Here is a 16,736-nt window from a genome sequence, read left to right as displayed (position 1 = left end):
AATCAAATCATATTTCAAAAGACTGCACAATAAAACACACTTAAATGACTTTAAGATTTCCTTGGCATTGGGTTTCCACAAATACCCCTTCTTTCTCTCTTATTCTCTCTTGCTCTCCCACTGGTTCTTCATTTGCTGAAAGCCTCCTCCCACTTGTCCTTTTTGAGTCACACAAAGAAATACACTAGAAGGGCATTCTCTCTCTCTCTCCTTTTCTCTCTCAATCCTACTTCCTTCCTCAACGCCCAAACACTTCTCTCCACTCACCTGCTGAAGCAGTGAATGCTCTCTCTCTCTCTCTCTCTTTCTCTCTCTTTCAAGCAGGAAAGACATACACACACTCATCTGAGATCCCTGGTGGTTCTCATTTCCCTTCTCATCTCCGTGAGCACCTGACGTTGAGGGAGCTTGTTCCCTCACTTCCAGAGGTCAATATTCCTGCTTGCGGCGAGAGCTCCGCGCTGGCGGCCCAGCCCCTTTCCCGCTTCAGCCTGGGACGAAAGACCCTTCTGGTGGCTGGCGTGGCCGTCATGCTTCTATTGGTGCTGGTGATCCTCATTCCTGTTTTGGTTCATCTGGCGGGCAGCAGCGAAAATGGAGGTCAGTACGAGATGCTCGGCACTTGCAGAATGGTCTGCGATCCGTTCTTGGAAAAATCTGGCACTACGGCTGGTATCGGTACGGGAACGGCTATCACTAATATGCAACTGGAAGCCGAGGCGCTGACTGATCATAGCATGGGACCCCCGTTGCCCAACTACGCACACGGACCGCAGGGCAAACCCGGCCGCCAAGGGAAACCAGGGCTACCGGGACCTCCAGGACCCCCGGGACCACCTGGAGAGCCTGGTCCTCCAGGACCAATGGGGCCACCGGGAAATAAAAACCACACAGAGCGACCGGAGATCTCCGCTCTGGGTGGAAGAACAGCTACTGGAATGGGCACAGCGGTCTATAACATGGGACCCCGCGTGGCCTTCTACGCAGGTCTGCGAAACCCACAGGAGGGCTATGAGGTTCTGAGGTTTGACGACGTAGTTACAAACATTGGGAATAACTACGATGGATCAACTGGGAAATTTGTGTGCAAGGTTCCAGGGACGTACTTCTTCACATACAACGTCCTCATGAGAGGAGGGGATGGAACCAGTATGTGGGCGGATCTGATGAAAAACGGACAGGTATGGTTTTTTACTGCTAACACACCTGTACTGAGGTTTATGAAAAGACATATTTTATGATATTCATAATGATATTTTTATTACACTGTGAAAAGGAATAAGTGACTGCATCAACACTAATGAAACTCATTTTTAATGACCATGTACCTCCTCATCGTAACAGTAACACATTTTCACTTTTTACAGTCTATGTATAACCCTCAGCCCTTGAAAATATTATTTTTTTTCTATTTACGTTTGTACTTTTAGTCATTTCATGTTGTACATCCAACATGTGCTGTTCATGCCCTATCCATGAATAATATCTGTCAAGCAGGGAACAAAAAAGTGGTAACATGTTTTCCAAGCTTTCGAAATGATGATATTTACTATAGACATTGATGTTTTACATAATGTTAGTTATAAACTGAACTGAACTTAATGACTACAGACTACAGATTTAGCTAACTTTGTTTTTCCCCAAACTACAGATCTGTTTCGCATTGCAATAATGTCTGTGTCTGTTTTAATGCAAGGGAGGGTACATCATTTTCCGGCAGCATATGCAATGCATGAATTACATAACACTGACTAAACACAGACTGCCACAGGGATGCAATTCCTCGAGTTTCTGAATAATTCCACTCCAGTGGGTTTCAGCTTGAATATTCATATACCAGATTATCCCGTATGTAACGGGGAGTGCATTTAGGGTTGCTTTCCAGTAAAGGTCAGTTTCATGTTTGAGATTAATTTCTGTATAAAGAAGATATGACCGTACACTCACTTGCAAATACTTTATTTCATTAGCAAGTCTTCGTCGAGGTGTGATCTCTCACATAATGGAGAGAAGTATAAATAGACAATTATTCACAGGTGTAGACAATCAATCTTAGTCAAGCAAACAATCAATTAGTAATTCTAAAACACCCATTTTCAGTTTCACTGAAACAAAAAATATAGAGACAACATTCAGTCAATATTTAAATGCATAGAATATTTATATTACCCAAGACAAGTTTCAATCTGATATACATTGACTAGAATCATCATATTCATAAGAAACAGCTTAGTTCAAAGTCAACATTTAGTTTGTGTGTCCAATAGGCCTCCTGTTTAAGCAGAATTTGATCCAGATCACCTCATCTCCTCTGTAAGAATACCCTCTCAATTCCTATATAACGGAGAGATGTAATTGGGTGATTAAACTCAGTAAGATGTGCAGCCAGTGGGTAATTCATATTTCTGCATCTAATTGTAGTTTGATGTTCAGCAATACGCATTTTCAACTCAGGAATTGGTTTTCCAATATATGATTTACCTCTGGGACATATTATGAGGTAAATAACCGCTTTTGTTTTGCAGCTCATTATTCCTTTAACAGGAATCGATTTACCAGAATGAGGGTGTTTAAATGATGTACAACGGTATAGCTACACTAATTACATGTACCACAGCGATAGTTACCTTCTGGAATTGGTGTTAATAAAGTTTGTGTTGTTACAGGTGGAGGAGACAAGTTTAGAATTGCTAATTGATTGTTTGCTCGACTAAGATTGTCTACACCTGTGATTGTCTATTTATGCTTCTCTCCATTATGTGAGAAATCACACCCCGACAAAGACTTGTTGCTGAAATGGTGGTGAAATAAAGTATTTGCAAGTGAATGTGGGGTCATATCTCCTTTATACAGCTTTGTTTTCTTTGATCTGCACCTCGGATGGTGTGCGTTTGCTTTAGTGTTTTATTAAGGAGATGAATTCCTGTCATGTCTATGGTCAATGTAAACTGTAAACAAGGAAAGATTTTACTGAACCAAGTGTTTGCCTCTTGTCAGAAGGGCTGCTGCATGTGTGTGTGTGTACATACTATACTCGTCTTCTGGCATCCCTCAGTGTGTCATTCTGAATCAGGGCCCTTCTCAAACACCCACGGCCACTCAAAGCACACACATTCAGTATGAGTTGTTCACATACAAAATAAATACTCTAAAAATGCCACGCACATCAGGTCAGCTTCGTGATTTTAGGATGTGCGATAAGTATGTGTGTGTATATATCTTTTTCCTTTTCGATTAGTTTATTATTTTGAATAATTTTGTATTATAATTATTTTTTTTATAATGAACGGTTCAATGGAAAGAAAAAAAGAACATAAATGGACATTTTAGAGGCATTACACTCTTTTACAGCAAAAAACTAAAAAACTAAAGATATTAACCAAATAATTAAGATTAGTGGGACTTGAACTGGCCATTTGAAATCCCAAATTGATTGACAACTATCTATTTAATTATATTTCATACAATTTCAATGTCTGTAGTGATTGTGGCTCCGTAATTTTTTTTAATGAATTTCACATATAAACACTTTTGAACTATATGCGCACATATAGGAGTGTTATATGCATTAAACAATCAAAAATCATGGAAAAAATACATGCATTTTTATATTTAGAGAGAGAGAGGCAGACCATGATTTCACCAAGTGCAACATATTCCTGGATCAACGTTCCAATCAACCAATCAGATTTGAGGGACATGTTTCCAGTTTATGTCAGGCTTGCAACCAGGGTTAAGTGCTTCTACATCAGTGTATTCACCATCATTCTCCTATGATTTTAGGGATAACTTATGGGTAGGGGTAGGGATATGGTTAGGATTAAATTTCCAATGCAAGAATGTTATACAAAACACGATGACCCAGGAACACGTCTAACTCTGCAAAATCAGGACGTGCAAGAGAGAGAGAGAGCATTTTTCATATATATATATATATATACTGTGTATAATTTCAAAATACTGTTCATTTTAGTGTTGCTGCTATAATAACATGAATCACTTGTGTATCTTTGTGACATCGACTTAAGTCTTGACTTGCTGTTTTAGCTGCTCATCCTCACATTTCCGAAACCTCTAGGTGACTCACACACACAAACACCGTGCACACATGGCTAATCTGAATATATCTTTTAGCTCCTTAGCTTTAGCTAGGCTATGGGCTCCAATTATAATTCTCTCATGTCAAACACATTAGAATTCTCTCAAGTCGTACACATGGAAACACACATGACACATATCAGTTCAAACACACACACATGTATAAATACACACCCACGCATTCTGTGTGCTTGAGTCAGCTGTGTTACTCATATGAGCGCAGAGAGTGATGGCCCACAGCGACAGCGTTTCACCGTCTTGACTGATGTCTTCATATTTGAGCGACTAAGTTCGGTCCCTGTCCATCAAACAAGTAAATGCCAAAATCATCCGTCCTCTCAGGCTCCCAAATAAACAATCAAAGCTCTTTTTCTTCTATTAGTTTCAAACTACTCAGAGTTGTTCGCCCGACCTCAGCAGTGTTTTATTTATAGAAATAACGAGGAGAGAGGGGAGAATGTGATGGGAATCTCCCAGTGAGAAACGGCTCAATGTGTCAGAGCATGTGTCTTTCTTTCTGACGTCTCTTTTAAGGGAAATCAGATCACTCAGTGGCCATCTTGGTAAAACCCCCTGACAATTGGCATCCAATTCAATTGCATATGTGACCCTGGACCACAAATCCAGTCACAAGTCGCACGGGTATATTTGTGGCAATAGCCAACAATACATTGCAGTACATACTTTTATGCCAAAAATCATTAGGATATTAAGTAAAGATCATGAAGATATTTTGTACATTTCCTACCGTAAAGTGAAAGAGTAGAGTGAATGCAGCACAATCGCGAACATAAATGGTCAACTTTAAAGGAGATTTTCTCAATGTTTCGATTTTTTTGCGCCCTCAGATTCCAGATGTTCAAATAGTTGTATCTCGGCCAAATAGTGTCCTATTCTAACACACCGTACATCAGTGGAAAGCTTATTTCAAAATTGTGACCCATTTTGTGGTCCAGGGTCACATATGGCAAATCAGCAATTCGGAATTGTTGAAATCTTGTATGAAGGAAGAATAAGTGCACGTTTTAAAAGGCTTGACACCACATTTCCATTATATGATTTATGTATTTAAATTAAGTGAGGAACATCACATGCTTGTTTGCCTCCAGCTTTAGTTCTGATAACATTTTCATCATTCATATTTTTAAAGGTCTGCTGTAGGAGAATCACTGATAAACCATCAGCTATTTGAAACAGATTCATTAAAAAAAATTTTTAGCTCATTTTACTCTGCCGGAAACAACCGCAGCCGGTAATTTAAGAGTCAGACAATATGCCATTGAATGTGAAGTGTTGATTGCTTAAACAGGAAAAATCTCATCAGTCTCACCTAAAGAAAAACAAAGAAACATTTCACCCAAAAAAAATTAATTTTGTTTTTTACTCACCTTCATATCATTCAAAACACACATGACTTTCTTGCTTTTATAAATATTGAAAGAAGTCTCTTCTGTTCACCAAGGCTTCATTTTAAAACAACTGCTTTCTGTTTGAATATGTTTTAACATGTAATTTATTCCTGTGATCAAAGCTGAATTTTCGGCATCATTTCTCCAGTCTTCAGTGTCACATGATCCTTCAGAAATCAGTCTAATATGATGCTCAAGATGTATTATCAATGTTAAAAACAGTTTAATATTCTTGTGGAAACTGTGATATAGTTTTTCAGGATTCTTTGATTAATAGAAAGTTCAAAAGAACAGCATTTATTTAAAATAAAAATCTTTGGTAACATTATAAATGTCTTTACTGTCACTTTTGATCACCACTGTCACCATTTCTTATAATTAAAAAAATAATAATTCTTACTGAACCCAAAATGTTCAGCGCACAGTGTGTATATACTGTATATTTAAATACTATTACTTATTCTCTATGGACTTAAAGCTGAAAAGCTCTGTTAAATGATCTCTTGTTCCCCTCTCTCTCTCTCTCTCTCTCTCTCAGGTGAGAGCCAGTGCCATCGCCCAGGATCAGGATCAGAGTTACGACTACGCCTCAAACACTGCCATCCTACACCTCGACCCCGGGGACGAGATCTTCATCAAGCTGGACGGTGGAAAGGCACACGGCGGGAACAGCAACAAGTACAGCACTTTCGCTGGCTTCATTCTGTACAGTGACTAGAGGTCAAGAGGTCATTGAGTTCAGTCTCATGTTTGTATAGGTGAGAGATATTAGGGGGTCTTAATCTGATATGTATTAACACCACTGACATGTTTTGGTCGCAAGAGATTTTATTTTCCATTTTTCCTCTATGGTTCTGTTTGCTACAGGATATTTTCACCTGAAATTCAACAGCTATTCACGCATAACTGAGTCACAAAACACAACAATATAATTTGTTTAAAGGGTCAAATGATTCATTATGCACCCTGAAGGAAATGGCCCTGTTTCATCATAGTATAGGCACTGGATCCAATGAGAACACTCTTGAATCTGCCCAGAAACCCGAAGGAGAGAGCAGGGCTTCAGGGGTTCAGTCGTAACTGATTGAAACCCCAATCAAGTGAGTGTTCATATTTCATTATGATGTTGTCTTTGTATGTATGATCAATCTGTGAATCTACACTGATGTTTATCAATGTCTCCGACATAATGTGAAGTGAATGATGTTGAATTATTCCCTAAAATCTTAATAGGATGAGTGTATGCACCTGGTTTTGTCCGTTGTAAATCATAGTATTTGTGGTTGATGTGGAAATATTAGCACAAATAAAGCTCAGCATTTATTTCAGCTAAAGCTAAACCCGTTCATTGTTTTGTTTTTTATTAATAAATTATGAGGTATGTGGCTTTCTATTACCATTTAAAAATCTCTTAGCCTAATAAAAGTTACCACTTAATGGATGGAGATCTACATGGTAACTGTAACAGTGATATCTCATTTATAATGACGACCACTATCTAAAACCATGTACTGTATATATATCGCAATAATCATGACCTGTACAATATGTCCAAATATCTTCTGTTTTAAATGTAACCGCTAATAGATTTTTGCTTTTGCTAATAAATGGGATTTTTCTAACACTTTTGGGTCACTGGACTAATTGTAAAGTCACGTTTGGAGAGTCTGTCCTGCGGTTTGTTGTCTACATACTGCCTTTAGGGAGTATCCTAACTTAAAATGAACCCTAATATATTATTTATGTACTATTTTAGTTTTTAGTAATATTTTGAATTAACGTTTATTTTATTTTTATACATTTTTTCAATTTTCATTTTTAGTGCTTTTGTCATTTTTATTAGTTTTTGTTTTTTAATAATTCTATTTAGCGTTCATGTATTTTTATTTCAGTTTTAGTCATTTCAATACTTCAACTTAAACCTATTTATTTCTGTTTTCGTTTAAGTTTAAGTTTAAGATTTGCATCTAATATTTATATTTTATTTTATTTTTATTTCATTTAAATTACCGAAAACCGTTTTTATATTGTAAAATGTTTTCAAATTCGGTAAAATAGTCTACTTGAATTACTTTTTAGCTTTATTTCTTTACCTTTTGATTTTAAATACCATATAGTAAAGAATTTGCCTCAGACTAATAAAAAAATATTGCTGCATATCTTTTGTAAGATTATTATTATTTTTATTTATTTTTTGGTGCTGTTTGGTCATTTTTTACCGAAAAATTTAACGTTTTTTTTTTTTTTGTACTTCATTGGAATGGTATGAAACTTGGTAAAGGTTTTTTCAAAAAGCACTTGCTGTGTGAACACACACACACACACACAAAATAATTTGTTCGTGGTCAAAAATGAGCGCATTGGAAATGAATGGGAGACAAATTTCATCTAGTGGAAACGTTTGGTACTGCAGCCAAACAACATCTTACTGAAAGCTCATTTTTTGAGATATCAACCTCAAATGTGGAACACAACTTGTTTATATCTTTGATTTTCTCACAGTTTCAGAGTAAAATGTGTTTTGGAATTTATATTTAATATAAAATTTTAAAATAAAATTTTGTGCATTTTTCATAATAATAAACTTAAACTTCTATAACTTTTTTTCTTTCACTTTTTTAACTGTTTTCACTTCAGCAATAATCTGCCATGTGTCATCTTTAAAAAGACACCAAACTTAAGTTTGTGCTACAAAGCATTCAAGATTTACCACAGTTTAAGTTGGAAATTTGAATCGACCAATAGCAAACCACAGCCATCCAATCAATTCCCCATGGACAAAATCAAGTCCCGCCCTACATTTTTTTTTCTCATTCGAGGAGCTGTTTCAGTCGGAAATACGTCACAATAGGGAAAAAAATACTATCACAATTTCCGTTTCATGCCGACTTTAATATGTGGTTTACAAATCGTCATCAATGTTACATACAGTAAACGTGATTTGCTAAATAAACAACATGCACAAATAAAATCCCCTTCATGTGCATGCATATGCTGTTATTCTCATGAATGAGTAATATTTGTGTTATAAAGACAAAAGACAAGAGAGATAAAGAGAGAAAACGACAGATTTTAATGATAAAGAAAAGAGGAGAGATCACAGCTAGGTATAATGAGTGTGAAATGCCACTTGTCTGGAGGGAAGGACTTCCGCCTAATCAGAGATGATCAGTGTTTCAAAACAACAGAACGAGAGAGAGAGAGAGAGAGAGGGAGAGAGAGGAAGGCTTGGAGCTGGCATGAGCGCCGGGAGGGATACGAGAGATGATGAGGACTGGTTATGTAAACAACAAGATGTTTAGATGTGAAGTTTCACTGACCACGGACCCATCAAAGACAGCGCACGTTTGAGATATCAAGAGGTTCATCACCACCCTTGAGGCTTTTTTTAATTACATTTTTGAGCTCGTCAAGAATGTACTCCATATCTGCTCTTTCATTAATGGGAAACTCTCTCAGTTAAACGATATAATTAACTCCTAATGTCAAAAGCAGGATAGCTCACAGCGATCTTCAAGACGCTAAATGGAGAAACAAGCCTGGATTTGTAAGGGTAACAGCACTAATTATAAAGTCAACTTAAAGTTATTGTAATTCCAAAGAAATCTTGATCATCTTTTATCAAAATAGAATAATGTGATTAGTTACAAGAATCTCATTGGCTTGGGAAAATTAACTAAACGAGCTTCCCTTCAATATGACTGATAAAATCTCCAAATGACCTGGTTAATACCTAAAACCACAATATATTTTCTTTTATCCAATTAACTTGGAATTGAAGTCTATGTATCTCAGAAATTTCAGATATATCCTACTCAAAAATATTTTTTGAAGTACGGCTACTTTTCATGATCCAATCAACTGGACAAATTAAGTCCTGCCTTTTTCCCCCCTTAGTTGAACATAATTTCATAACAAAATGGGTTTTGAATGCCATGTTGTCAAGCTTAATGTCAAAAGGAGTGTGTGGGCGCCTTCCTGTAAAATAATACCACAAATTCATGCAATCACAATCATTTGTATTTCAAGTGATGGGCGACACCAAGAAACGAGTGTCGGCCTCAGATGACGCCGCCCACTGACCGCCAGATGCATGTTGTTCACATAAAAAGGCATTGGATCGCTGATGTCAAGATGTCAGTTTCCATCTGTAATAATGAGTTCTTCTGAGGATAAATTGGTCGCAAATCATGAGAATTGGTAAGTAGCTGTTATACATGTAAGAGATAATGTTACCTACATACAGCAAAATATTGTAATTTTTTCAATAACAACCGGCTGGATGTAGCCTGCATTATCCCACTTATTACACATTCGTAAATAATTAGACACAAAATATTGATTTTGAGTTTGAATAAAAAAAAATGATGTTAGCTAATTAAACACAAAGCTTCCATGATTTTAGCCTAGACAATTGAACAAGTTCAAACAAGACAGACATTTAAGGGATAATGTAGAGTCGTGCCACTTATTACACAGCTTTTCATCACATACATAATGACAAGGACAAGAAATATTGATTTGAGAAGAATCCGTTTCAATTCTTATTTTTCCATTGCAGCATTTATTATAAATGAGTTATCTGTTTTTATATATATATATATATATATATATATATATATATTTAATTTAGGTGCCTTGTTATCTTTAATCAAAATAAGTTCCCCTCCCTCTTACGTGTTTACTGGCATGAGGGCGGGGCAACCTGTCACTCACATGAGATCCACCAATAGCAAACCACAACCATCCAATCAAATCCAGCTGGACAAAATCAAGCCCCGCCCTACATTTGTTCTTGTACGAGAAGCCGTTTCACTCAGTTATACATCATTTCTGTTTCATGCCAACTTTAAAATCTTACCTGTTTATTATCTTATAATCCATTATTACAATGTACAAAACAATCGTTCTAGCCGCAAGACGAACACTTCAACAATATTACTGAAGTCCTCCGGTTTATTTTACAGTAAATACAGTCGATAACAGAGGCGACAGATGGCACTCGCTGCTTCTGAATGAAACGAGAGAGAGAGAGAGAGCGTCCATCCATGGCATGATACGAGAGACATGAAAGAAGCGCTGGCAAATACCTGGATGAGTGGTTTTTATACAGCATTGCTATTGATGACATCATTTTCGGAATTCCATTATTTCGTTATTGGAAAATAACGGACTTTCGGAATGCCGCGACCGACCCATCAGAATCAAACATGTCAGAGAGCCAGTCATTACGTTAGATGGAAAGAAGGCCCCTTCCAGTTGAAAGCCAACTTTCTTTAAGCTCATTATAAATCTGAGCACCGCTGGGAAACAATAAAGTTGTACAGTAGGTCCCAGAAAGGGCAAATGATGACCTGGAAAGTTGCCCCTCGACCACTGTGGCCTTGAGCAGGGCGTTTGACCCCAGGACTGCCCTTCGGGTAAGTGCACTGAAGTCGCAGCGCATGAAAAGAAGCGTCTGCTAAATAGCCAATAACCAAACATCAAGGAGAGGTCAGTCTACTACCCATAAACCCCTGCCCCTTTCCTCTGAGGGTGTCTGTGTGTATCCTCAAATTAGAGTCATCGCAATCAGAATGTCATCTCAGACACAAAGATACCCGCCGACGCGCACATCAAACACGGAGGATGGAAAACAAACAGCCGATGACTGACAGGTGAGAAAGGTAACTGTCTGCGCTCTGAACACAAACAATTCACAGACTGAGATCTGCCAATAACAAGCTTCCCGCGGGGAAAAAGCATGAGGAAACATGACGATAATACGTAATGCATAGCCTGTTGAGCTTTTGCCAAAGCAAATCACAATCGCATAGAATAGAATAATCCCTTATTTTTCATGGATTAAGCTGTTAAAGATCACAGTCAGCCCTGCTAGTTAGAAGCGGTGTAAATCAGCGGATCGAGTCAATGTGGGGTTGTTTTTATAAAGATATAGATGAAGGTGATTTTTGTGCATAAGATTGCGATGACATTTCCAGACCCCTTTGATAAGCCCAGTTTTCTTATCTCACCGAGACAGACTTGAGACTACAGCGGGACACCTGCTTACATTACCAGCGCTCTCATCAGAGACTGTGCAAGATCTTCAGTAATGTTATTTAGAGATCTTACTGATACCAGGAATCTCTGTTTAAAGTTGGGAATTGTCATATGCACTTGTTAAAGTCCTCATGAAATCAAAATGGACAATTCTTGGGGGGGTTTTATGGAATATTGTAGCATTTATACCAAACCATAAACCAAACCCTAACCGTGAGAACATGTTAACTAATATTACCCAGTACTTATTTGAGTAGGCCTAAGTACAATGTATAACATACGTCACCTTAAAATAAAGGGGCAATCAACATTTCTACAGTGTAATTTCAGTAATAATTTAGACTAGCATGACTAGTTTCCTGCATGGTTGCCTTTAAGACTTTCATGTAACCTCCTTTTTCACATGTGAAATGAGTTTTAGCAAATTGTTGCACTCACACATGGGCTGCTGTGGAGCTGAATTTAGTTTTTAACTGCTCCATCCTTTAATAACAGCCTCCACAACATCAAACTGTGGAGATGCAGACCGAAATGATAAAACTGATGATGAAAATAAGAATATTTAATAAGGCAAGTCATCACATTGCGGGCTTATTTGTAAAAAAAACCCAAGTAGTAGCCTAATTTTAGCCATGCAACTCCCATCTACTATATAATATTTAGAATAAAAGGTTGTCAAATAATTAGTTGTAAAACCAGTCTGTTTTTGGTATAATTTAGATACTACTATATATTTTATTCGAATTTTGAATTAGTTTTTAATTGAATTAATTGTAAAATAAAACGTTATTGAAACCTAAATGTACTTTATTATAATAAAATACATTTTAATTTAAGTTTTAGTCATTTTGTTGTGTTTTGTCATTTTTATGTCAATGTGCCTTATTAATTTTCTTATTTCAGTTTAATTTTTTTAGTATCAAGTTAAACTAAATAAATGTTTTGAAATGTTAGCTAGCTGAAATAAAATGTTTGTTTTCGCCATCACTAATTTTTTTAATCGGGAATAAAATCTGACAACAATGTAGGCCTACTGTATCAAAAATTACAGTAAACGTAAGGCGGGACTTCCGTTCCCATAGTCGCCATTTTAAACATTGAGATGTCACCTTTAACAAAAGATTGGCTTAACATATGCTATATTATGGCTTCAGTATATGCTTTTTTTGGTCTAAGGAGGACATTTTCTGAAAGTTACAGTATGTTTTCACCTTTTTTTACTTCAAAAGACAAAAGTTTCTCATAAAAATTCTCATATATATCCACCTTATTTTTCATGTAAGCACGGGTGCGGTTATTTGTCATTTTAATATGTCTGGCTTCTTGTGTCATTCGCTTCCAGTTATTTTTAGCTGTACAAAACACCTTACATCCGCATTGAAACATAAGGTGGATATAGCCCCGGTTTCACAGACAAGGTTTAAACCTAGTCCCAGACTTAAATGCATGTTTGAGCTGTTTTAACTAAAAGCAACTTGCACTGAAATATCTTAAAATCTGTCACTCAGAGCCATTGTTTAGTCTCAAGATGCACATCAGTAATGGTTTTTTCTAAGGCATGTTTATAAAAGCTACTTAAATGTCCTAATTGAACTAAAGCCTAATCCTGGCTTAATCTAAGCCCTGTGTGTGAAACCAGGCCATGTAAAGTGGCGTGGAAACGGAGGATGGGCGTGGCTTGCTGTCTGTGATGAAGGGGCGGGGCTGGTTGTGATTGGTGGAATTATATTAGCAATCTCCTCCCAGACTTTTGAGTAACTCAGTTCATGTAAATGTCAGTTTGCAATGTCAAGGCTTCAGGTAGACGTGGTGCAAAGCAGATGAGGACATTAGTTTGTCCATCCTCTCATCGCCAATGACACCAGCAGCAGCTCAGTCTCAGTTTGACGTGAGTTCACAGAAGTCAGACGAGTAACAGATCTCACCTTTAGCTGTGAGCGAGACGCCGGCCCGCTGTGCTCAGACTGGCAGGTGGGCTGCATGTGGCTCATGTAAAGTGCCAGCTGATGGTTTATCTGCTCCAACAGCTTCCAGACTGTAAATGACAAACGGAAGCGCTGCTGGGATCTAATGTCACGTACTGTAGCTGTAATTTAGATTTACTTGATGCAATGATAGTGTGAAATGTGCTCTCAGATTGTTCCAGAGGTGCAAATTCATGTTTCTGATATTACTATTAAACGGATTGCATATTCTCGGGACACATTAAAGGGATAGTTCACCCAAAAATGAAAATCCTGTCATCAATTACTCACCATGTCTATCCAAACCTGTATGCATTTTATTATTCAGCAGATAACTTTTGGAATCTAACAAAATCGTAAGCCATTGATTTTTAATGCATGGACCTTTGTGTTTCACACAGGATTGGAACGACATGAGATGAGAGTGAGTAAATGATGACAGAAATGTCATGTTTGGGTGAACTATACCTTTAAGAGCTCAAGTAGATGCATGTAGAATAGCATTATCCAGACAGCAACATAGTGTCGGCCCAGATCCGGGCCAGATCTGGTACATGTGGACTCAACGCGTACCAGATGTGGGCCGGATCTGGGCCGACACTATGTTGCAGTCTGGGAGGTCATGTTGGTGAATTTTCTTAATGAAAATGATTACAAGTGTTGCCAAGAATTCATGGAAACACGCTTATTCACTCAAGCCCTGATGTGCACTTTTATCACCATATTTTAAGAAGTCAAATTCGGTATATCAAATAAGTCCCGGCATACACCCCGGAATCCACGCTCGCTGACAAACACACACAAAGCAGCTGTCACTTCTCATTAGGTGGGTGTTTTCCAGCTGAGTTGGTGTGATAGGGCTGGGTGACTCGACCAGCGACAGTGTGTTATGATGTGGACACACCCGCAGGCGAGAGAAAGGGGGGGGGGGGGGCATATCTACAGGACACACACATACATACACACACACACACACACACACAGTTACACCCAGTAAACGGACTCAAATGCTTCACTGTTGCCGGCCATCCCATACAAACCACAAACCAGCTGTGTAAGGGCGGATCTCATGAAAACCTTCATGAACATCTCTGGGTCTCCTCACAGTTAAAAGAAAAAAAAACTTGATGAAAATGCTTATTTTTAGGACCAATAAGAATTTTTTAATTATCCACCAGTTCACCATTTTCCAAAAAAAAAAAAATCTTCAAGAATGCATTAAATTAATCAAAAGTGATTGTAAAGATTATTCAAATTCAAGATAATTTCAAGGTTATTCAATTACAAGATATTTCAATTCTATTTGCTGTTCTTTTGAACTTTCTATTCACCAAAGAATCTGTTTTCTTTTCCGCACATCTGTTTTCAACACTGATTATGATTAGAAAATTGTAGAATCAGCATATTAGAATGATTTCTGAAAGATCATGCACTGAAGACTGCAGTAATGTTGCAGAAAATTCAGCTTTGATCACAGAATTAAATTTCTTTTTTGAAAAATAGAAAACAGCTTATTTTATGATATAACAATATAATGTAATAATAATATTTCACAATATTACTGTTTTTCCTGTATTTTTAATTACATAAATGTGTGTGTGTATATATATATATATATTAGTGCTGTTGCGATCAATCGCATCTAATATAAAAGTTTGTATGTATGTGTGTATATACACTCACCTAAAGGATTATTAGGAACACCTGTTCAATTTCTCATTAATGCAATTATCTAATCAACCAATCACATGGCAGTTGCTTCAATGCATTTAGGGTTGTGGTCCTGGTCAAGAAAATCTCCTGAACTCCAAACTGAATGTCAGAATGGGAAAGAAAGGTGATTTAAGCAATTTTGAGCGTGGCATGGTTGTTGGTGCCAGACGAGCCGGTCTGAGTATTTCACAATCTGCTCAGTTACTGGGATTTTATTTTGTGAAGCTCAACAATCTTTTGCTGCAAATCAGAACTGTATTATTTGGTTTTACTCACTGTGATGGATGATTAAGGGAATTTGGCCTTTGTGTTTCCTCATATTTAAAATCCTGTGAAACAAGAAGTCATGGCTGGACAATTTCATGTTCCTAGTCCCCCTGGTGTGCTAAAAAAAGGTACATATTAATGGGAATATACTTCAGAGATATTTTATTCATAAAACATTCTAGGGGTATGAATAATTGTGGCCAACGTGTTTTGGAGAAAAACATTTATTTCATAATGTGATTTCCCCCCCCCCCCAATTTGAATTCTTTTACTTCAATGAAAGGTTAGATTTTTGCCAATTTTTTTGAATGAAAGATCACATTTTTTGAATGAAAGATTTATTTTTTACAGCCATTTTTGATCATATTTACCGGGGGTATGAATATTTTCCGTATCCACTGTACATATATATGTGTGTGTATGTATACACACGCAAATATTATATATTTACAAGCGTTTACGTTAGATGCAAATAATCGCAATTATTCGGTTTGACAGCACCATATACAGTGTGTGTATATATATATATACATTTTGAAGTATTAAAAATGCAACTGTACTTTGTAATTAATGGAAGAAAAAAAAGACTTCTGGATGCATTAATGAGAATTTTGGTGGGAAATGTGCTCAAATGGGATAAAAAACAATGTCATCACTATGCAAAATAATAATAATAATAATAATAATTAGGCTTCATTTCTTTTATGCCAAAGACATAATTTCTTATTTTGTTTCTTGTGATTTTTGCGGTTGATATTTCTGTGAATTTCACTCGTAAGTAACATTTCCCAAAGTGACAGTGTTCAAAAAGTTTACTTTTCATTCTCGTTACTTTACATCTTGATATGCAGACGCTTGATTCTGTTTCAGATGAACATAGACTAAAGCACTCTGACAGTCCTGCGCTCTCTCTCTCACACACACACACACCATCATCATCCATTCCATTAAGACAGATGCACAATCTTAAAACCTTGACCATCTCTCTCTCTCTCACACACACACACAGAGGTCTTACTGTGCAGGGCCGCTGGCCCGCGTCACTCTGTGTTAGCATAAGAACAGCTTATTAAAGTCAGAGAACATCACCATGGGCCAAGCCTGAAGATGAAGCGAAGTGAGTGAAGAAGACAGAGAGAGAACTCACAACTGCCATATCTGTCTGTGTGTCCGTCTGATGCACATGTATATTACACTGCGAGAGGAACATATACGCTCTTTCTAATGTATCTGCATCAACTAA

The 16,736-nt window shown here is 37.2% G+C and overlaps 1 protein-coding gene across 1 annotated transcript; it reads left to right on the top strand.

Annotated features, from left to right (window-relative positions):
• Nucleotides 1–169: 169 nt before the first annotated feature.
• Nucleotides 170–7,131, top strand: c1ql1l (complement component 1, q subcomponent-like 1-like). The gene is made up of 2 exons (XM_084399558.1): nucleotides 170–1,181; nucleotides 6,046–7,131. Exons 1-2 carry the CDS (start codon nucleotides 531–533, stop codon nucleotides 6,223–6,225), a joined length of 831 nt encoding a protein of 276 aa, XP_084255684.1. The 5' UTR covers nucleotides 170–530; the 3' UTR covers nucleotides 6,226–7,131.
• Nucleotides 7,132–16,736: the final 9,605 nt, after the last annotated feature.

The sequence above is a fragment of the Rutilus rutilus genome (genome assembly GCF_951802725.1).
Source record: "Rutilus rutilus genome assembly, chromosome: 24".
Taxonomy (NCBI): Eukaryota; Metazoa; Chordata; class Actinopteri; order Cypriniformes; family Leuciscidae; genus Rutilus; species Rutilus rutilus.
Note: the sequence above shows the minus strand (reverse complement) of the source record. Positions and strands in the feature narration are given on the sequence as shown.

What these genes read in the sequence shown, in the direction of transcription:
- c1ql1l (XM_084399558.1), top strand. Translation starts at nt 531, where the DNA reads ATGCTTCTATTGGTGCTGGTGATCCTCATTCCTGTTTTGGTTCATCTG. An exon ending in ATCTGATGAAAAACGGACAG is followed by an intron (nt 1,182 to 6,045) that starts GTATGGTTTTTT and finishes TCTCTCTCTCAG; the next exon opens with GTGAGAGCCAGTGCCATCGC.